This window comes from Lycorma delicatula, chromosome 7 (assembly GCF_047948215.1).
Source record: "Lycorma delicatula isolate Av1 chromosome 7, ASM4794821v1, whole genome shotgun sequence".
In the NCBI taxonomy this organism is placed as follows: domain Eukaryota; kingdom Metazoa; phylum Arthropoda; class Insecta; order Hemiptera; family Fulgoridae; genus Lycorma; species Lycorma delicatula.
This window is the reverse complement of record NC_134461.1, coordinates 127,793,744-127,817,659: the sequence shown is the minus strand read 5'-3', so window position 1 is coordinate 127,817,659 and position 23,916 is coordinate 127,793,744. Positions and strand designations below refer to the sequence as shown.

Genomic DNA, 23,916 nt, shown 5'->3' with positions numbered 1-23,916 from the left:
CGGGTTGGTCTAGTGGTGAACGCGTCTTCCCAAATCAAACGACTTGGAACTCTCGACTTCCAACGTTCAAGTCCTAGTAAAGCCACTGATTTGAATACTAGATCGTGGATACCGGTGTTTTTTGGTGGTTGGGTTTCAATTAACCACACATCTCAGGTATGGTCGAACTGAGAATGTACAAGACTACACTTCATTCACACTCATACATATCATCCTCTGAAGAATTATCTAAACGGTAGTTACCGGAGGCTAAACGGGAAAAAGAAAAGAGGGATACTTACCCCATATATAGTATACGTTATAGCTGTACGGTTTAACTACTGGTATCTAGTCAGGAATGTAAAAAAGAAAAAGATTTTTGCAGATACGTTTCTCTGGTTATCAGCCATCGAATAACACAATAGAAGTTAGAGAATTTTACAATTTAGTTTCAGAAATTATCGAGTAACACAAATATAGCTGTAAGACGCGAACTCTTTTGAAACTGACTTCCATCAGTTAGGACTAAAGGCTAATGACATTTTAGGACAAGGCTGGTGTTCATGTCATATCTTTCGTCTTCTACATTATTCTTTACATTGAGGGTATTTTGTTTTTTGCGGTAACAGTTGGCGCACTTGTTGGCATCTGCATTGTTTGGCGGTAGTTTCTGGAGTGTTATGTTTACTGCTAGTGAGTATGGGGATTCAAGGGTTAATACCGTTTTTGGAAAAAGCATCTCGTCCAATAAATATTTCAGAATTTTCTGGAACTACAGTGGCAGTTGATGCTTATTGCTGGCTACATAAAGGTGCTTTTTCGTGTGCTGAAAAACTCGCAAGAGGAGAAAAATGCGATGCGTAAGTATACATGAAATAGCTTACAGTTAATCTTTGTCAATATATATTAGTATTAACACTGTTAATTCACTTATAAATATACTACAATTTATGATATATATGTTAACTGAATTACGGGGTTAGACGACAGGATTACTCTTTGCTTACTACAACTTGTAGGTTATGTCGTTAAGTCCTTAACTGTACTATTTTTACAAGGTGGAATATTTTTTCTATACATGTGGTTTGTTTTTATATAACTCAGCACAATACTTACGGATACTCAGCACAATACGGCGTATGGATCCCGGCCTTATGCTTTTTTTGCCATTTTTAATAAATTAACTGTTAAATAAAATTTTTCCCACCAATTTATTTAAAAGGTTTTATTTCACAGCAAGAATATTATTTTATATGTGAATTTTTATATAATACTAATTAAAAGAAACCCTGAATTTTTCAGTTGTACAATGAATTCTGTTCCAGTGTCCACCCTATTCAATGTGTTTATAAATACGTGATCAAATAATTTTTATTAATGCCTCCTGAATTGTAAATTATTTTTTATATTTAATAGTTTCATGTATTTACCATAATAGTAATTCATGTTTTGATATTTTAAATAACTAATATAGACTTAAATCACATAATTTTTTTATTTTATAATTAACCAGATTTTGTGTTGCTGCTCTGATCAAGAATTTATCATGATTTCCCTGGATTCATTATACTTCCATTTTTATTGATGGTATATCCTCCATCAATTTCACAAATGATCTATATAATATATTGTAGTGTACTAATCCGAGTAAAAATTTATTTTTTACTAGTAGGTTAAGCAGAAATACTGCTTTAAATTCTTTTAAATGTTTTTATCTGTTCTGGCAGCAGTTATGTTTTATCCTATAATTTGATTTAATGTTCCTGGAACAGCTATTTTAACCATGTATCTGCTAATATGATTTATTGGACTGTATAGTGTAGTTTATTAATCTTCTGATCAAAATACAATCTCCTTAGCAGAGTGGTAATATTTCCCTTCATACATTAAGTGAGGGTTTGAATCCTTAGCATTTGTTACACTATTGTATATGAGAATTATTAAAATTATGATAATATGGTTACATACAAAAGGGCATCAGTGGTAAGACAAAAATTAATTTTAGCACTTATAAATATGAAAAGTAAGCACTTATTCAATCATTTGTCTCTTATTGAATCAAGGAGAACCTAGTTTGAAGGAGTGAGAAACTCTCAAAAAGTGTTATTAATTCTTATAACTGATCATCATCAATACAGTCATTCTTATTATTAAACATAAATTTCATAGTCATAGAATAGCTGCATAATGTTTGTGTAAAACATTTAATCCGGTTTCAGGTTAGAGATATATTGTTAAATGTTTCTTTGAAATTATTCACTGGTTTTATATCTAATTTGGGTTTTATAACTGATGTCACTATGTTTTATTGATGATTAAGTTGGATGATTATTTAAATTTAACTTTGATGGTGTTTTAATTTCTGTTTACTTTTGCATTATAGCCCAGCTAAATTAATTCACATTCTTGATTTTTAAAGATATCAGGTACTGTTTCATTTTTATTTGGTTTGGTTGAGGATAGCCATCCCTATGGAACTATTTGGAGACTTGGGTCCCTGTTGTAAATTATACTGACTGCCTATGAAATGTAGACTTAACATATACAGTCATGAAAGACATTACATTTTTATTAATATATTCATATATTATTAATATTACTTTTATTTATAATAAACATTACCTGGTCAAGCTTACAAGGGATGCTTGATAAGTCCATGCAATAATAAAGAAGATTTTTTTTGGTAAAAATGTTTTTTATTTCTCAACACAATCTCCTTGTAGTATATTATCAAATTTATCAAAATAAGCAGATGTTTTGGCAATAACTTTATCATTTCTTATAAATCTCCTTCCAGCAAGCCACTTCTTCATATTTGGAAGTGGATAATAATCTGAAAGCTCCAAGTCTGGCAAGTAGAGGCAATGTGGAAGGATTTTGTACCACAGTTTAAACAGTTCAAAAGAATCTTTTTTTATCAAATGCGTTTGTTTTTTCTGCTGAGTTATTATTTTATCCTTCTCAGAAAGTGAATGAAAATTTTTATACCACAAACATCCCAAAAGTCAATGATAATCAGTCGCCTTTCCTGCTGGTTTTCATTTTGGAGCAAGTTCCCTGACTGCAGCTCACTGTTTTAAGTGTTCCTTGGTTAATATTAATATTTTTGATTGATTGTGAGCAAATATGGCACTCATATTTTGGTCCGTTTTCATGCAAATATTATTGTAAAATATGATGCACCCCTTCATTTGAAATGCCTATTGTATTAGCCCCTCTTGTGCACTTTCATTCTTGTATCCTTCATCACCATATCATGGATTTTTTTCAATATCATCTGCAGGTACACCTCGACAGGTCATCTAGAATAACCCACCGGGTTGGTCTAGTGGTGAACGCGTCTTCCCAAATCAGCTGATTTGGAAGCCGAGAGTTCCAGCGTTCAAGTCCTTGTAAAGCCAGTTATTTTTACACGGATTTGAATACTAGATCATGGATACTCACTAGAAGGACACAGAATGGATGAACACTAGATCATTTACACTCATACATATCATCCTCATTCATACTCTGAAGAAGTATTATCTAAGCGGTAGTTACCAGAGGCTAAACAGAAAAAAAGAGAGAGGTCATCTAGAATGTTCAGTGTTTATTTTTTTACAAACCACTTGTAAACTATTCTAATCAATGAAGCAGACTGACCATATTATTTATTTGGCTTGGTTTAAGTTTACTATACAGTTCTACGTTTCAAAAGTTAATGTTTGACCACCTCACATAATCCTCTTTCAGATGTATTTTACTAATCTCAATGCTTGATCAATTGAAATGAGTACTAACAACTAAATATGAATATGTCTAACTGAAACTTAGTGTGTATTTCGAGCAGAAATATGGAAAACTATGAATGACCTTAACAACATACTACAAGCATCATATCTTGACTTTGCAGACTTATCAAAAATCTCTCTTCTACTAAGTTTTGTAATGGATTTAAGGTATAGTAATCGTATATTAGATTTTAATGTTATTGTCTCAGGACTACTTTGTTTTAATTCAAACAATAAGTAATAAATTTTGGCTTTATTTCCTGATTTGAAACTTTATAAACTTAAATTAAAAATATTTTACTGTTCTGAAAAATATGGAGTTGTATTTTGTTTTGTTTAGAAATTGGGAGCTATACTCCCATGTTGGGAAGATTCCAGGTCATCCAAATTTATTATTTTAGTAATATTTTTGTCGGATATTTTATTTAATGTGTTAAATTAGATTTTTCTTTTTTTTGAGTTGTGCAAAACTTGAAAAGGATATAAAGTTCTTGGACTAGCCCCACAGGGAGAAACAGCTCTCCTCCATTAATACAACTGTTTTGTCCACCATGGAATGTGGGGACCATGAAGTTAGCTTATTGCTTTTTTTAGCTTGTAACATTTTTAAAAATTGTTAGTTAAAACTACTAGATATCACAGTGATGAGGTTGTTTAGTTAAATATCTGTTTTAAATGTTTATCTATGGCTAGGCAATTTTTTCTGGTCTATTATGAAAGTTATTATAAGTAGATTTTCTACTATACATACTACTTACAAATATTAGGCTGATGATTTTTCTTTTTTTTTATATATAATTTACTTGATACATTGAATGATTATTACAATTGTATTTTTTAGGTATGTTTATTATTGTATGAAATTCATTACAATGCTTCTATCACATAATATCAAACCTATACTTGTATTTGATGGACGTCATTTGCCAGCAAAAGCTGAAACTGAGGAGAAAAGAAGAAAGTAAGATGTTTTATGAATTGTTTCATGTTGTCATTTTTTCTGAATTTATTGTTGTAATTCTTGGTATATGTAGAAAGAAAGAACTATGGTATATGTATAGTTAATTAAGGATTAAATTTATATTAGATAGTCGCATCACACAATAACACATTACCTTGATGTGTTCTGTGATGCGACTATCATTTTGATTCAATTCATTCACCTCCTTTTGGTGTTTCTAATCAGTCGCAGAACTGGTCTGCCACTGCAAGGTTCATCCTCAATGTTTGTTTTACCAGCATCTGATGCATGAGATTTTATCGCCCACCTACTCGCATTGTTTCGATCAACAACTTCATCATCAACTTCAGCTTAGATGAAGATGAATGTCACTGGTATTCACTTTTTCCATTGTTAAAATTCAGTCACTGCATGTTATTTTAGACACGTTGAAGTAGGAGGCTTTCTCTACTTCCCTAACAATGGCAATTGGTAGAGAATGAGAGGATGTAGGTCAACTTTTTTGGAATATTAGTAGTAGGAGAATTAAAGTACAAAGTGGCAGAATCTGTTGCTTTGTGCAACATTTTATGTATACGTATATTTTTATTATACATGTGTCTCTGTATTTAGTCTGATAAAGAGATTCACCTTCAGAATATTAATATAGTATAAAATATGTATACAGATTACTGCCAACAAGAATAATTTATTAAACTAATTAAACACCATTTTTTACTTTGTAATTTCATGCTGCACATTATTTTTAAACAGCTATAGAATTAGTATTTCCAGTGTTACTTATATTTAGAATATCGTACATCACATGTAATGGACTGGATAGACCACTATCAAAAATATGGCTAAAGAAGAAGGAACTTCATAGAGGTCCAAAAGATTTTCTCTAAATCTAAAATGAGCTGTAATTTAATTTCAAATTTATGATTTGTATTGACATGTAAATTGAAAAGTTAATTTTTTTCTTTCTGGTATTATGAATTGTATTTTAAGAGGAGAAAGTCATCTTTTTTTTTTAGAGCAGTAGTTGCCAAACATTTTCAAATCTTGGCACACTTGCTGAATCCAGATTTTCCCAAGGTGCTGTATGTCAAATTCTAACAAATACATTTTGTGAAACGGCCAATAATCTTTTGCAAGGGTTACATAAAAATAAACACATTTCAGATCACAAAAAATATAATTGAATAGATTAAACTAATTATAATAATTAGTGGGATGGATAAGCCTGTTGATCACCACACATTTTCTCAAATCGTGGAATTAAACTTTAACAGTCATCACACTGATTTTCATGCAACACTTAGGTTTTATCACAATAACTGTCGAAAACCCAGTTTTGCACGAATAAGAAGTCACAGATAGAATTAAAATTCTCTGAGCTTTTGGATTTTGTAAAGGATTTTCATCTGTTACTGACATCCAAAAACAAGTTAATTCTAATTGTGCTAAATTTTGTTTTCAATATATTGTCGCAAGACAACTTACTCAAATTTTCTTCTTCTTCTGTAGTAAATTCAGATAGAGCAGTGACATTAAATGGATCTTGAACCATGCAAATTTATCAATATTATTATTTTTTATTCCTGTTTGAACTGTCTCGTACAATTCAAATGTATGAGACAATATATTACCACAAGAAAGCTATCATAAAGTGCTGTAATGTAACAAAGATGTTTGGATCCCATATCCTAACATAGTTTTTTGAAAAATCTTGCCGTCGGTGGCTGAGTTTTTATAAACTTTTTACATTCACTTTTTATTCTAAGACCTGGTTCAGTTATTTCAATGTGTGTGCTTTCCTGTGAATACACAGTGGGTCCACATTGTTTCAGGGGCTATACTTTGAATAAAAGCCTGCGATCCTCCAAAACAGCCAGACATAGAATAAGGACCATCAGTCCAGACACCAATGCACAGTCCTTTCCAAACTGTTTTCAGATATAAACATATCAAGGTTCTCAAATAAGTCATGAGCCTTCGCACTAGCAGTGATACTGTTACAGAAGAGTAGTTCCTCTGCAATTTTATTATTATCTGTAGATTGTACGGTACTTACGTATTAACACCACCGCAGCTACAGCTTTATTTAAAAACAAAGTAGTCAATCAGATTTCGATGGAAAATGGGCCGAAACAGATTCAAAACAGAATATAAATGGTTATTTATATTTATTTATTTTATAAATATAATTTAACCTATGCTTGCTTCGCTCGCTAACCTTGACTAATTAACACCGTAATTTTTTGAGTATTTATTTAATAAATTCAGTAATTATTGCAATTTGATTATTTAAATAATAAATAATTGTAATTGTTACTAAATAAATACTCAAAAAATTACGGTGTTAATTAGTCAAGGGAAGCGAGCGTAGGTTAAGTTTGGTTAAATTATATTTATAAAATAAATATTTATTTATTTATGTTAAACTCTATATCGGCCCATTTTCCACCGAAACCCGATTGACTACTTTGTTTTTAAATAAAGCTGTAGCTGCGGTGGCGTTAATACGTAAGTACCGATTGTATATAGGAAATCAGGTGTGCATCATTGTTACTATTTCCAGTTGCAAACCAAATTCCTTCTCTTTTAATTTTTCTATTTACTAATCATTGAGGTTCTCCACTATCAGTTGCATTTTGTGGCCGATGGTGTTATTAGATAAATGCATTTTTGAAAGTAACTTGTTGATGATAATGTTCACCTTATCTACAGCAGTTGGTAGAATAAGTCCTGCAATTGTGTGGTACTTTTGCAATTCTTTTGCTACCTTGTAAGATAGTAGCAAAGCATTTTTGGTACTGATGCATGTTTATAAAAACGAACTTTTTGTTGCTTTAATTCTTAGATTCCTGTTAAAGTAGTTACAAGATTTACTAACTATGCTGGGATGAGTGATTTGTAAATGGTATTTCAGCTTACTTGATAACATGCACTGCGGTGCCAAAATCTTTAAACAGAGAACTCCTTTCTTTGTCATTGAATTTCTATCAATGTAAAACCAAAATCCAAACAGCTGTCATCATATTTATGATTTTTACGATTCTTCACATTCTTGCCATTGGTTGACAATATCTCTTCATTTTCACTCTCATAACACTTATTGCTGTTTAGTAAAAATCGATCCATTTTTAAAAATGCATATGAAAAAAACTTCAGTTTTCTTGATCACAACAATATTCAATCAAAAAAAAACTAATTCAGTAGTAAAATCTTGCTATATTGGATCTATTTATATATGAACAAAAGTATCAGAAAATTCAAACAATTACTAAAACAGTTTAGAGACTATTAGTCTCTAAACTGTTTTAGTACCATGTCATGTAGTAACCATTTACAGAGGCTTCTGCAAACAGTAACTAAGTGGTTTGCACCAGCGCTTCTAGATGTCAAAGTTGTATGATATTAAATTGAAAGTGGAAATAAGATTATGAAAATTGTGTAATATTTTGTATGGTTCATAAATATTTTGAAAAAGAAAGTATCATAGTCTTCAAAATTATTACATATTTCATTAAATTACATCCTAGTAGCAGAATGTGGTTTAATGTATTTCATCTCAATCATTTTTTGCTGCGTTTTCTTTTGAATGCTTTTATGGTGCACTATTATTTTTTAAGGTAATTTGCAATAGACATAACATGTATGGTTAAAATATTAACAATATTAAAAATATTTATACACATTTTATAATAGTTTTCTTAGTCATGTTTTTAAAATTCTATTTGTTTTTAAACTTTTTATATTTTACATTTTATGTATTGTAAATAATTGTAGTGAACTGAGTAATTAATTGTTTATGTAACATTAGAAGAAAGCAGTGAAAAAGTAGATAAAATTTAATATATCAATTTACCTTTTTATACTGTATGAGCGTAGTGCAGTTTGATAAATTTGTATTCAACATTTTTTTATTTTTATTTATTAATAATAATAATATTATTATTTTATTTATGACATGATTTTATGTCTAAAAAAATTAAAAGATTATTTAATACTATTTTTGTGAGATTGTCCCCCAGTTTTTTTTTTGTAATTAGGCATTTCAGTAATGATTACCTATATTCTCGAATTTTTTTTTTTGATAGGAATCGGGAAATAAATCGTAGACGAGCAGCAGAATTATTAAGAATGGATAAACCAGATCAAGCAAAAGTTTACATTCGCAGATGTGTAGATATTACGCATAATATGGCTGTAGAATTGATGCATGCATGTAGAGAACATAATGTGGACTGTATTACTGCTCCTTTTGAAGCCGACGCACAACTTGCTTATCTTAATTTGACAGGTATCGCTCACTTAGTAATTACTGAAGATTCAGATCTTGTTTTGTTTGGTTGCAAGAAGGTAAGTAACGCTTGCTTGTGTTATTATACTACTTAAAATAAATAATTTCTTACTTATTTCTTAATGTAACAAATATGATTTAAAATGACAAAAACTTACATTTCTTGTGTTAAGATAAGCTGGATTTATTCTTGCATTTTTACTTGTATGAAGTAAATGAAGTATTGTGATGGTGAAAAATTTCGATTTTCAGATTTCAATGGAAATATCCATTTTGACCATCCCTGAATCCATTTTGACCAGTTTCAGTATGATGTCTGTACATACATACATATGTATGTATCTCATAACTCAAAAACGATTAGCTGTAGGATGTTGAAATTTTGGATTTAGGACTGTTGTAACATCTAGTTGTGCACCACCTCCCCTTTTGATTGAAATCGACTGAACGAAAAGTGTCCAAAAACGCTCATAATATAAAAAATTTAGATTTTGGACTTTTTCTTAACTGTAATAAGCCCTCATTGAGAGCTTTTCAATGATATGTCATAAGTGATACTTATTTTCACTGGTTCCAGAGTTATAGCCAAATTTTTTTTTAATTAATGAAATATTTGGATCTTACAAGGAGAAAGCACATCTGTTCAAATCTGACTTCATCTCTTTTTTTTTTAATTTAAATATACTGATTTATTAATAATTACTAATCTCTGACTGTAAAAAAAAAGTTTTACAATAAATAATAATCCCATAATAATAATAGTAATAAAAAAATATGTATATATGAAAAAAATATCATCAGTTAATGAAATAAAATTTTATGTATTTTCATTTTAAAAAAATGTGTATTTGTAATTTAATAGGTGTACTAGGAAGTCATGTGGTGTCCACATTAGATTTTTACATTTGTATAAAAGCAGAAGTTAATAATGTAAATCAGAAGTATCTCTATTATGAGTAGTCAAATAAGTAAATTTTCTGCGACTAGAGTAAACTAAGTAGTTTTTTGATATTTATGACTTACTGTGTTTAAAAAATATAAGACTTTTTAAATCTCTCTTTCTCTCCCCCCTCTCTCTCACATTCATTCACTGCAGTAATAAGCCCTCATTAAAAGCTTTTCAATGACATGTCACAAGTGGTACTTATTTTCATTGGTTCCAGAGTTATAACCAAATAAAATTTTTGTTAATGAAATATTTGGATCTTACAAGGGAAAGCTTGATTCAAATCTGACTTCATCTCCTTCTTTTTTAACTCTTTTTCTTTTAATTTAAATATATTGATTTATTAATAACAATCTGTGATTGTAAAAAAAATGTTTACAATAAATAATTATTCAATAATAATAAAAAAACAAAATATGAAACAAAAATCAGAAGTTATGTAGTGAAATAAAATTTCATGTACTTTTTAAAATGTGTATATGTAATTTAATAGATATTATTACATTGAGTATATGTAACAGATTTGGTGAAACTTCTGATTATTTAATAAAATTGAAAATTATAATTTAGAATCATATTATTTTTGGATTTTCTAGTTTAATTTTATTTAATTATTCTGGAAATTCTGTTCAATATTATCTACATTAATGTTAACTACAGATTGACTGAAAAATATACCCTCACAAGAACAACATATCCACTGAGGCATACATGCACGATCTTTAATAAATTGCAAAAAATTCTTATCTTTTAGTTCATTACTCCTCTGATATTGTCAGACAATATTCTCTCTAAGTCGAAGTTGATCATTTCGTTTATTTGTTTTTTGTTGCCAATCATTTAATTGTTGTTTGGTTTGATATAATTCTTCTGATCTTAATTTGTGTTCAGATTCTTTAGTTTTCAAATTTTCTCTTTATATTCATCATCCTCACTTTATCTTTTTATTCTTTCCTTGGTCTTAATGTTTTCTTCCTCTTTATATTTATCATCTTTCTCTTAATTTTTTTATTCTTCTCTTGTTCTTAACATTTTCTTTCCCTTCATATTCATCTTCTTGTTATTTTTTGAGATATATTTCTCCTTGTTATCTTTCTTTTTCCTGTACTGTTTCTTTTTCATTTTTGATTATTTTCCAATAATAAAAAAATGAATATTTTACACCGTTAGGTTGAAATTAACATTTGTAACCAGCATACAAGAGTTCAATAAATGGACTAGTTTAATTATTATTAATTTTTATTTATATGACACATCAGAAATCTGAAACTTTTGTTAATCAGCAACTCACGAAGATACGAATAATACTGATCTAGTAATATGAGACTAGTAATAAAGGACTCTAGTAATAAAGGGACTCCTAATATTTCATGTAAGACTGTTTAATTAATAATTGAATAAATATTTGATGTTAATAAAAACTAATATTTCAGCAATTGTGTAACTGTTAATTTTATTAAAGAATTGGAGGAATGCATTTCACTTTCAAATTAATTAAGTTTAAATCAAGAGCAGTAAAATATGTATATGTGTAATTCAGTAGGTGTACAAAGAAGTTATGTGGTATCTACATCAGATTTTTTTTTACAGTATAATAATTGTCTTTTGCGGAATTATAGGTGAACACAAAAATATTCTTTTGAATTATGAGGGATATCTCTAAAGTAAAGACTGCTGGAAATTTCTCTCCTTAAGGTTGGCAAACCTGTGTCGTTCATGATTACGCTAGTAATGTACGTACTGCATTGTTGTTTGTAAGTTGTTGCGTTGTATTATCTTTGATTACGTGTGACTTACTACGTTATGAAATGAATAGAAAAATCTATGTTGCCGCCGACTGTGAAATATATGAAGTCATATGTTTATTAAACCATCAAAACGTTAAGCCGGCTGAAATTCATAGGCAGTTGGTTGCTGTGTATGGTGATAATGTAATGATTGAAAGAAACATCTGAAAATGGTGTGAAAGGTTCAGAAATAATAGAATTAGTGTGTATGATGAAGAACGTTCCGGGAGGCTCTTGATAATCACTGAGGACTTGTTGAAACGCGTTGATGATGAAATCAGAAAAGATCCACTCAACAATTTCCCTGGCTCTTCTTTTTCCTGATGTTTCAAGAGCTGTTATCAGTTGCATTGTTCATGACCATTTAGGCTTCAGAAAGGTTTGTGCCCATTGGGTGCCACATGTCTTAACAGAACGTCACAAAAAATCCAAGTGGGATCTGCTTTGGAATTTTTTATGCGCAACACAGAAATAGGTGGTGGGTTCTTTAATTCAATCATTACCGGTGGTGTATTGCACACCAGAGAGAAAACGGCAGTCAAGTGAATGGCGTCATCCTCAATCACCAACCAGACCAACAAAGATCAAGCCACAGCCATTTGGACGCAAACTGATGGTCATAGTCTTTTGTGATCAGTTTGGCATACTGCTGATTGATTTCATGCCACATGGAACAACTATAAATGCAGAAGCCTAGTGCGAAACTGTAAGTTATGGCACACCCATTCAAAATCAACGATCTGGACAGCTAGTTAGCTGTCTGATGGTGGCCGGACTTATCACCTTCTGATTACCATTTGATTGGGAAATTGAAAGAATTTTTGAGTGGTAAGCAATTCGCGATGAACTTAAAAATGCTGTTAATTAGTGGCTAAATGAACTGGCGGCAGAAGAATGTGACAAGGGTATATTGAAGCTGGCGTATTGCTACAATAATTATCTTAATTCATGTGGCAATTACATAGAGAAGTAGTATTAGGTATTTAGTTTAAGAGGAATAAAAAACATTATAAAGTTTTCAGAATAATTATTTTACACTTAAATGGTCTTTACTTTTGAGAAAACCTCTCTTATATTCAGTTAAGGTTTAAACTATAAATATAATGATGAACTTTGTCATAAAAATTCAAACATTCAGTTATAGGATAAATTTTTTAAATTCTGTGAATATATATATTCTGTTGTAAAGTAGAATGATATTTTAGTAGATCTACATTACTGTTGTCTCTATACAGCTAATGCATTTCCAGGAAATGACCTATTTGCGTGACAATAATCCATTCAGATCTAAACATAAATAGAAAAATTAATTTTGTAATGCAGTAGGTGTTTCATTTAAACAAACAAATCATCCAGTTCATACAGTATGTAATTTGCTATCTTGCAGAACAAAGAGTAGTCCAGTAACTTGAAAATATATTGAACATAGTTTATAGCAAATTAAATTTAACAGTTTTAATTTTTTTTCTTTGTTATAGTTTTTAACATAATTATTGTATTTTATCTGGTCTCCAAGTAGTGATTAGTTTAAAGTAAAATTAAAGATTTTTCAGTTTGTTATCAAGCTACACTTTTACTCATTTAAAATTTTTAAAACTCAATGAAAAAACTAGAAATAATTAAGTTCTCTTTGAGAGAAAAATTTAATGCTTGAAATGTAGCAGAAGATTTTAACATTGGCAATACATGAACGGCGGCGAAGATTATTAAAAATTAAAGTGAAACTTAAAAAGTATTCATGACAAACGTTATATTGTAATTCATAATTCTATTCGAAACAGTCCAGGTGCAACAACTGGTAAAGTGAGTGTTGTCCAAAAACATTTTTGTTTTTGGGTTTATGCTTCAAGAAAAAGCTCTCAAAGTTTCTAAGGGATTACTTCAAATAGTTAAAAAAATGTTTATCATAGACATTCTAACAAGTTTTTAAATAACCTTTCAAGACGAAAATGTTTTAAAAGAATGGGTTAATTGCTTGCCAGAATTGTTGTTACTCTACTCATCTGAAAATGTCTTTAATGCAGATGAAACAGGTAGCACTGCTGGAAGAAAACATGTGTGAAAAATGAAACTTATATAGGAGAAAGAGTTGCAAAAGAATGAATAACAGTTTCTTTGTATGAATGGAATAAGATTAATGCTTTTAGTAAATGGCCAAGCAGTTAGACCTTAATGTGTTAAAAGGCTGGCTATCTCTAAGCTCACAGTTGATTGAGCTAGCAATAGAAAAATTATGAATGAGAAGGGAATTAATGATTGCATGATTTGAAAAACTTGACCGCTTAGTGCAGTGTTAAAATTTCAGAATACTGTTCTTTGTTGATAATGCTGCTTTTCATTGATGATTGACACTAAAAATAACCGAGTTGGTTTTAACACAGTTAGCATCCAGTGTTAGTGAAATTACAGCTTATCAAGATTTTGAGGATGAAAATAGATGTTCTTCAGGCAGTTAAATGGATTGACAAAGTGTGGCAGGCAGCCACAGGAAGAACCATTGCTAGCATCTTCAGAAAAGTGGACTTGTGGAAGAAGCCAATGCCTTGTAAGCTTAACTATATTTTTAAAAAATGAACTGTATTTCAAAAGAAGGTATTTCATTACAATTTCAAAATGAAAAAAAATGGATAATTTCATTACAGTTTATGGAATTTTTATTACAGTTAAAAACTTTGTTTTTAAAAATATTCTCCATTACTTTTTTGATTTGTTTAATGTATCTACTGTAATTCAGTACAGTAAATTTCTGTATAACTATATTATGAATATACAGTAAATTAAAAAATAAAACTTTTTTTAGTTCTTTATGTACCATAGAATTCCATCCTGATTAATTTTGTAAAAAGAATAGTTGATGATGAAGAAGAAGAAATTAAAATTGAACAGGGTAATCCCACTTTTACTAATTACCAAAATTCATTTCAAGCATTATAAGAATTAATGAACTTCTCCAAATATAAAAATGATATTTATGTGTTTATCCATAGGACTCGTAAAGTGGTAAACTTGTATCGCAAAATCATCTGTTTAAAATCAGCTTATTTTCTAAGTTGAAGGTTCTGACATTCAAATCCTGTTAAAATTTATTTGCTTTTATACAGATTTGAATGCTAGACAGTGGGATATCAGTGTACTTTGGTGGTTGGGATCAAATCTCTGGAATGTTGACCTGCGTGTACAAGTCTACACCTCAGATACATGTTATCCTCATCTCATCAGGTCATGGGGAGTTGCTTAGTTGAACATATTTCAACGTACACATTAGGAAATAAAAAAAAAATTATTGGCTTAAACACAATAAGTGAATTTTATAATACTTGTGAAAAATATATTTCAAAATTAAAATTTTAAAGCAAACACATTTGATGGACTTCTTCAAATGGCAATGATATGTAAACTAGGTAGTAAACTACAAATTGTTGTATATATTTTTTTATGGTTAAATTATTTCAGTATTGTGAATTATTTTTTCCAAATTAAAATGATCATTTTTTGAAATTTAAAAATAATAATTTTTTTAAAGTACATAATTTAATTTTTTATATGTATAATTAAGAAATAATTGGCCAGTTCTGTAGATACATTTTCAGTATTCCACTGATACAGATTCACTAAAATCTTTATTTTAATTTAGTTAGTAAAATCTAAGTTCTATATTTCCAAAAGTTAAAATGTGTATTATTGAAATTTTTGTATTATTAAGTGAATAAAATATAAATTGATTGATTAGAGTTCAGTATTGCATCAATGTTTATTTTGTTAGGTAATTTATGACTTAAAGAATATAAAAGTAAAAATAAACCATAGCAATGGAAACATGAAGGATTTTTTAATTGGTGAGAAATTGGTAATATGATGAATATTTCACATGTTATACCAAAACTAAAAAGGTGAATAACTATACAGAATAAATGAAAGTTAAAGAAATCAGAAAATTTTGGTAGTCAAGTATTTTTTTTTAGTTTTGATATACCATATGAAATATTCATCATTTTACGTATTTCTAACTAATTAAAAATCATTTGTGTTTCAGTAAGGATGGAGTTAGTAATTTTTATATTTTTTAGATTAAGAGAAAATTGTTTTTGAGTAATTCTGAATTTTATTTTTTGTATTTCTATCAGATTTAGATTAGAAGAGATTTTTTTATTTATACAAACTTGATTAGGATTTTTAATGAAATAAAGCTAGTAAAAGCTATAGTTGGAATTCTAATCCAAATGGTTTACCCCCCATAACAAGTCATCAATATAATATCCTTAGATAAAAAATAAGTGTTGTAAAATATTGGTCAGAAACAATTATCTTGGTAACAGTGATCATTATAATGAACACTTATAGCGAATTTAATTGTTATTGGTTTTCACCATGGCACAATTTACTCAATCACTCCCCGTCATCTGTCAGAGCCATTATAATTTTAATCTTTTATTAAGGAAGTTATGATAAGTAGAGTTTTTTATTTCTTTTTGTTCACTTACCCAAGATTGGTGTAACTGGTAAGGGATGCTATATTTCCTGATTGTTTTGTGATATAAAAATAAATGAATTCTTTTTTTATATTAAAGTTGTTTTTTTTTCAAAAGGAATCTAATAACTGTTGTTATCTTGCTGTTCCCTTCCTCATTCACCACGTAATAAATAAAAAATCTGTTCATCATTAATTCTTTTCAATATTTAGTTTTTATATACATTTTTATCAAAGCCAATACAGTGTGTCCCTTATATATTTCTTCTATTAGTCATAGTTGCATATATATCATGTCTTAACACAATGCATAGAAGTTAGCAATTTGAGATTTGGCAGAGAAATTTAAAACATTGTGAGGAATAAAGCATCACAACTTGAAAAATTCTGGTTATGATTTTTCAATTTGTGATTGATCAGTAGTAACTAGTAAGGGCTTCAAAATGCTTCTGAAAAATATTTAAAAACTAATAATCATTAACCTTGGCTGATGAAATTAAGCTGTTGTTCTATTAAAATTTGCAAGTCATTTGAGAAATATATATTCTATCACATACCTAAACATTATATTTAATTGGGTAGTAATTTACTTGTTGGTGCACATGTGTAGTTACATTTTGTTCTATGTTGTATTTTATATAGTTTAAATTAATGTTTCATAGTTTATACATATTGTTTTTTTCCTGTTGTCACAAGTGTTTTTAAGATGTTTTTAATAAAATTGATTTTTCCTCTGTAAAATAGGTAATATTTAAAATGGATCTTAATGGCGGTGGTTTACTAATCGATCAAGATCTTTTACATTTACCGATGAAAGTTCGTAAAGAAAATTTCAGTTTTGATAAGTTACGAAGAATGTGTATCTTATCTGGTTGTGATTACTTACCATCTCTGCCTGGTATTGGTTTGAGTAAAGCTTGTCGTTTTATTACAAAAACTGCAGATCCTGACATTCATAGAGTATGGATGCTTTTTTTTGTATAATTATTTAAATTATTAATCATATTAAATATATTGCATTTGTCATTAGATTACATATTTATAATCAAAAATCAACCGTGAAAGTAAATCATAAAATTGGACTCATATAACAATAGCACAGCCATAAAATTCTCATCAAATATAAAGAAAAATTCAAATGATTCTTTACATCTGGTATTTTTTTATTAAGTTATAGCGTAATACTCTCTATAATCTGGTTTCAGTTGATTAATTCTTTAATTAATTGACATAAAAAAAAGGTGTTTAATTTGGCATTGTGACTAATTTTTATTAATTTGTCTGTATATTGATTACAATTGTGAAATCCTTTTTATTTATGGAATTTCTTTTGTATTATAAATCATCAAATTTTTAAAGATTTTAAATTCTGGGTTTTCATATCCCTTAATTCTTTCATGGTTGGGCTTTAATGTGAATTTCCTCATTTCTCCAGTCACTAATTTGTAACAGAATCTCATAATTCAACATAAAATTCATCACTACCAGAGTTATTTACTTGTAAAATTTATAATGTGGAGTTATCATTTACTAACATTTAGGCATAGACATTTTGAAAGAACAAGTAGGACGACACATTGAACAGCTGGCCTGCTGTACAATCTGTTCACAATTGGTGCCACACAAACTCATAGTAAGAACAAACAACAACTAAGGAATGTTCAGAACAGCTACTGAAACATTATTGTGATAAGGTAGATGACTTCTTTTATAATATTGTGATGGGAGATGAAACTCAGATGCATCATTACAACCCAGAAAAAAATGCCAGATCATGGAATACTGGCATTGTAGTTCTCCACAAAACACAACCCTCTACAAAAAAAAGTCTTCTTTATAGTGTTTTGCGATTCTAGACACTTGCATGTGACAGTGTACATGGAAGCTAGGTCGACTGTAAATTCTGTGTGATATTTTTAGACATTAAACACCTTTTCACACACCATGTACATGTGTTGAAAATCCTCCGAGCCAATAATTTTGTTTTACAATAATGCTAGGCCACCCTCATTGCGTGAAACTGCCGAGGCTCTTGTAAAGTTGAAATTTGAACCTATTCCATACCTTCCAAATTTACCAGATTTTGGGCCCTATGACTTTCACTTCTTTCTACAATTAAAAAGGGATATTAAGAGTATTATGTGTACCACAGATGATGAATTGAAGGACCAAGTTAGGTTAAAGTTCAAGGAGAGATCAACAGCATTCTTCACTAACAGATTGAGTAAGCTGGTTCACCATTGGGAGAAATGTGTAATTGTAATTGGTGACTAGGCTGAAAAATAAATTAATATTTTGTAGCAGATAAAATATACTTTATGCCACATATGTTTCTTTTTTTGATATTTTTTTACATTTGCAAATTATGAGCAACTGCGCATTATATTTCAGCCACCCCTCAAATATATTTTTTTTTTCCAAAGTCGATACCTATAAGACCCATATCCTCTGTACCAATATATTGTATTTTTATAATCAAAAACCAACTTGAACAAACCAAGAACAGAATTACAAAGTAACTGAAATGACACTTACCGTACTTTTTAATCCAAAAGCACTTTTAGGAGATCCCGCATCATCAATTGTATATAAAATATATTTATATAAAATTACATATCAAACATAAAAAAATTTAAAATTAAAAGATTAAAATATTAAATTACAATCATATATACAAAAACATTTGAAGTCAATTAAATAAAATATCCACACATATAAATATAATGTAATTAAAAATTTTAAATTAAATAAATTAAAAAAATAAAATACTCTAAAAACTCTAGTAAGAGTAAGCGTAATGTAACTTGGCTGGCCAGGTTACATAGGGTAAATTTTCTTTATATATATTTTTTAAATTGAATTATGATGCCATATTTATTTATGTAGTTATTTTATTCAATTGACTTTATATGTTTTTGTATATATGATTGTAATTTTATATACAACTGATGATGCAGGATCCTGCGAAAGTACTTTTGGAATAAAAAAAATAGGTAATTGTCATTACATTTACTTTGTAATTCTGTACTTGGGTTGTTCAAGTTGGTTTTTGATTATAAAAAAGCCAGTATATATATATATATATATATATATATATTTTTCTTCTCATTTTCATTGGTTATTATTTATTCTCTATTGATGAAAGGAAGTATGTATAAGATATTGTTTTACATCAAAGAGAGATTCATGAATTCTTATTATTTTTTGTTCCAATATCTTAAATGTTATGGTGAATATGTGAATGAAAAAATAATGTTGTAGTACATAGTATAAAAGAGCTATCAGTCAGATTTGCTTTTTCTGACAATAATAGTGTGAACTAAACAATTAATTCCTACAGTGACTGGATTGAAAGACTTGTTAGAAATGAATAAAATGTGTACATTTGTGTGACGTTGAAATACTGTTATACAAGATTACGTACAGCTTAGTGAAGAAAATGGAAAAATGTTTTATTTTTATTGGTACACATAAAATGGGAAGATTCTTGTTCTTGTTCAAACCAGAGATTGATAAAAGTTAACATTGTAGCTTTGTTGTAAAATAACAATCTGTTTGTTTAGAAACTAATGAAATTAAAGTGAGGTAAATTTTAAAAGTGTATCTTCTGATAAAGCAGAGATCTTTGCAAAAATACTAAACATGGAGAGAAAAAACAGTAAGTGTTAAAAAATTTAATTTATAAATAATTGTATTCTGCTGCAAACTGGTATTTATCTTATTTGGACACACTCGAAGGGAAGGTGTGAAATCAGGTTTAGTTGAATAAATGATATTACTAACTTAAGAAAATTAGTTTGCTTTCTTCCAAAATTGGAAGATAAATTATTTTTGGTGAAATAATGTTTTTTAACATTTTTTTTGTAAGTTTCCTGGTTCATTGGTGTACCGAATTAATGAAAAATTGTAATGGATATTTCAGTAACTAACAGAATATTTTTGTTACCGAAGTAATGCGATCCATTTGAATGGACATTTTTCAATGAGCAGAACTTTATTTGCTGGTCATATCAGAATTTGTTTTTGCTTAGTAATAAGCATGAATGAGGTAGATTAATTTATAGATAGAAAATTGAGCATTTCATGAATCTGGCTATAGATTTTAAGTTGTGAAATCAATTGCTTTTACTGTCCGAGATTTATAGTTTCACAAGAAATATTTTATTTTGCTGTGTTCTTTCTTTCAGGCATTAACAAGAATGGGATCGTATCTAAATATGGCATTAGTTGTAACTCAAGAATATAGGGATAATTTCATTCATGCAGAGGCAATGTTTAAGCACCAACCTGTATTTGATCCGATTAAATCTAAAGTAGTACCTTTAACACCTATTGAACCAAACAGTCCTCCATTAAAATTGCCTACTCCACTTCCTGATGATCAGGCTTATCAACTTGCTCTTGGTAATTTGGATCCATTTACTTTAAAAACTGTTTGCAATTGGAATCCTGATAATGGAGTAAGTTAAAACACTTTTATTTTATTTATCATCTCATTTTCTTGTGTTATTTATAATTTAAGGTTAGTAAGAGTCCTTATGCCTCATAACGCATGTCATAATTAATTTTCCACAATCTGCAATACTTAATGAAAGATCTGAACACAGATTATTTTGACTAACATGGCAGCCCCAATCATATAGTTGTATCATTAATACTGCATCTTATTGGTGTATATATATATATATATATATCCTCTTCTTTATTAGCACATACTACTACTTATCAGCTTTATATTTTTATTTTTTTTTAGCTATATATATATATATATATATAATTAAGAAGTAGGAATTCAGTATGACAATAAAGAAAATTTATATCATGTAAAATACAGTCAATATTAATTTTCAAAATAATATAAATGTAATGTAAATATCTTAACAATATGTTACAAGAAAAAGCTACTGCATTTTCTTAAAAATTATAAGTAGCGTTTTGTTTGTCATAAATTGGTTTGCTATATTTACTGTATAATTTTTATGACCCATTTTTTGTATTGAGGCTATTTAGAAAATAACCTCCGATTCGTTTTTTTAAAAAAAACACCAGTTGATAAGAAAGTAATTTATTATTTACATCTTTTAGCTACTTTTCTATGTAATTGTCATTCAAATTAAGGCACTTGTCATATCAATGGGAGGGATTTTGAATACACTCATCTTAAAACTGCGCCATCTGTAAATTAAAACGGGTAGTAAACCATTTTTTAACACCCAGTCATTTTCAAAACGCTGCATCACCAACCATTTCTTCATTTTCAGGAAAAGGTGATAATTACTAGAATCCAAATCAGGGCTGTATGGAGCGTGGTTAAACAACTCCCATTTGACACTGTCGATTTAGTGTTGAGTGCGTACTGCAGTATGCAGCAAGTTCATCTATGACAATTGAGGGTCAGTCACTACTTTCTTTATCGTGAAAATTGTTCAGCCTTCCTGAAACATACAGCTCCATCGTCTTACTTCACTCTCACTCATGATAAAAATTTTCTGTATTATTTTACTGAATTCCTAGTTCATAATTATATACACAAATATATATTCGTATTATGTACCCAAAAAAAAGCACAAAATATAAAGCTGAAAATGTTGAATAATTTGCCGCCTTGGTTAATACCTTGGTTGGATTTAAATTATTCTTAGTATTATTTTATTTGCTGGTTCATTGAAATAAATAAAACTCTTTGTTTTGATTATATCCCAAATTATTGTTATAATATTTAAACTTATGCTTCATAATATGTATAACATTATAGATTAATTATAACATGACTATTAAATACATAGTGGGAACCAGCGTAAAGTAAAGCTTTGCTTTTAGCATTGAGGGAGCCGAGTGCAGCTGCCCGGAACTGTGTGCAACTGTCTGGAGTTGTGTGCACTTTTAAAATTTAAAAGTCCTTTAAATAGAATTTAAAGTTCCTCCTTTTAATAAAATTTAAAGAACATGAAATGAAACCCAAGTCTTAACAGATAAGTATTATATGCTTATAAAGGAGAGAGAAGATATATGTCAGTATGGTGAAAAATTACTGATACCACTATACAATTGGGTTGTACCTGTATGTGGCAAAACTGCTGTTTTATCTGAGTATCATTGTGCCTCATCCATCCTACTCTTCAGACTTAGTCCCAGCAGATGTTTTCTTGTTTCCCAAATTGAATGTAAAGTTGAACATTTGTAGTTCTTAAATCATAAACTTGATTCAGGAAAATATGATACAACAGCTGCACACCATTCCTAAGAACACCTTTAGAAAACTTTTCAAAGTTGAAGAAAAGTTGGGAACAGTGTATTTTCAGCAGAGGGTACTATTTTGATGGAGACAAACCTATATAAAATTGTAAATATATAAATAATTTTTTTATTGCACTAGTGTAGTGTTTCGTTTGGGGTTTTTTTTAGAACATCTTATATATATGATCTTGATATGGTTATCTTGTTTAGAAAGTTATATTTATAAATAACATATAATTTTGTAGCTTCAATATTTATCATGTTATAAAAAAATCTTTGATGTTTGAGTGGCTACCTTTGATGTTAACTTTGTGGAGATTATCTTGCCAAATTCATCAAAGGTATTGATGACACTTTTAGTGCCTTTTGAGAATTTATTATGAGGGCATTTATTATTATTTATAATAATAATTGATTATGATGAATTTATTTGAGGCTTTATTACTGAGCTATGAACAAAAAAATCATATACATAGTAAACATATTAAGGATCAGTTTTATCTTCTTAATTTTTATATTTCATATAAAACTTACATTATCACAAATAGTAAAGTATCCTTTGTATTGCTGTAGAAAAGTAAACTTTTTCGAGAGTTCTTTCTTAATTTTTTTTTTTGCAGTGATTCAATTATTGATAATTTGTATTTATAGTCTTAAGATCTGGCATTTGATTTATGCAGGTATCTGTTTTTTTTTAATGAAACTCGATTTAAATGAATGATTAATTATAATTTAATACATTACTGATGGATTGCCTAGCAAAAACTAGCCACAATTACATTTTATTAAAAATATTGTAATTAATATATTTTAATGAATTGCAGCTATATTTTTTTTAAGTGAATTAAATGTCATTTGAAAGAAATTGATGTGAGCATGTGAAAATAGTGGTTTCCAGCTCTCAGTCAGCCACAACCTCCAAGTTGCTATGTGTAAACAGGTATGTTATTGTTAATTATTTTACGGTATCATGTTTTTCAAAAAAATTATATACTAAATTGAAGTTTAACTTCTGTACACAATAGTCGTGCTGCGTTCTTGTTTACAACTTGAAGCAGCGCGTGCATTCCTTCTATCTCATTCACACTCATCCAGACTGAAAGTCATTAGTTCAAATAATGGCAACCACTACTTGCGGCCATTTTTTTTATAGGCAACCATGTATTATTCTGTACAGAAAAAATTAAATTTCAATTTAGTATATAATATTTTTGAAAAACACGATTAGCATTAATAATTAACAATAACATGCCTGTTTGCACATGGCAACTTGTAGGTTGCAGCTGACTAAGAGCTGGCAAGCATTCTTTTTTTACATTGCTCACATCATTTTCTTTTAAATGATGTTTAATTCACTTAAAAAAAAATATAGCTGCAGATAGTTAAATTAATTACAATATATTTAATCAAAGGTAATTGCGGCTAATTTTTGCTAGGCAATCCAGCAGTAATATATTAAATTATCAATAATCATTCATTT

At 29.0% G+C, this 23,916-nt stretch overlaps 1 protein-coding gene across 2 annotated transcripts in view; it reads left to right on the top strand.

Annotated features, from left to right (window-relative positions):
* The window catches only part of tos (Exonuclease tos), a 43,708-nt gene that overhangs the window by 1,606 nt on the left and 18,186 nt on the right, over nt 1–23,916 (top strand). Inside the window, exons 2-6 of one of the 2 annotated variants that reach the window (XM_075371538.1) lie at nt 609–839; nt 4,591–4,710; nt 8,796–9,057; nt 16,944–17,159; nt 20,387–20,659. In XM_075371538.1, coding sequence (XP_075227653.1) covers nt 679–839; nt 4,591–4,710; nt 8,796–9,057; nt 16,944–17,159; nt 20,387–20,659 — 1,032 coding nt within the window. In that variant the 5' untranslated portion in view covers nt 609–678. The remainder of the gene's footprint in view (nt 1–608; nt 840–4,590; nt 4,711–8,795; nt 9,058–16,943; nt 17,160–20,386; nt 20,660–23,916) is intronic. The other variant, XM_075371540.1, reaches the window with a different exon arrangement.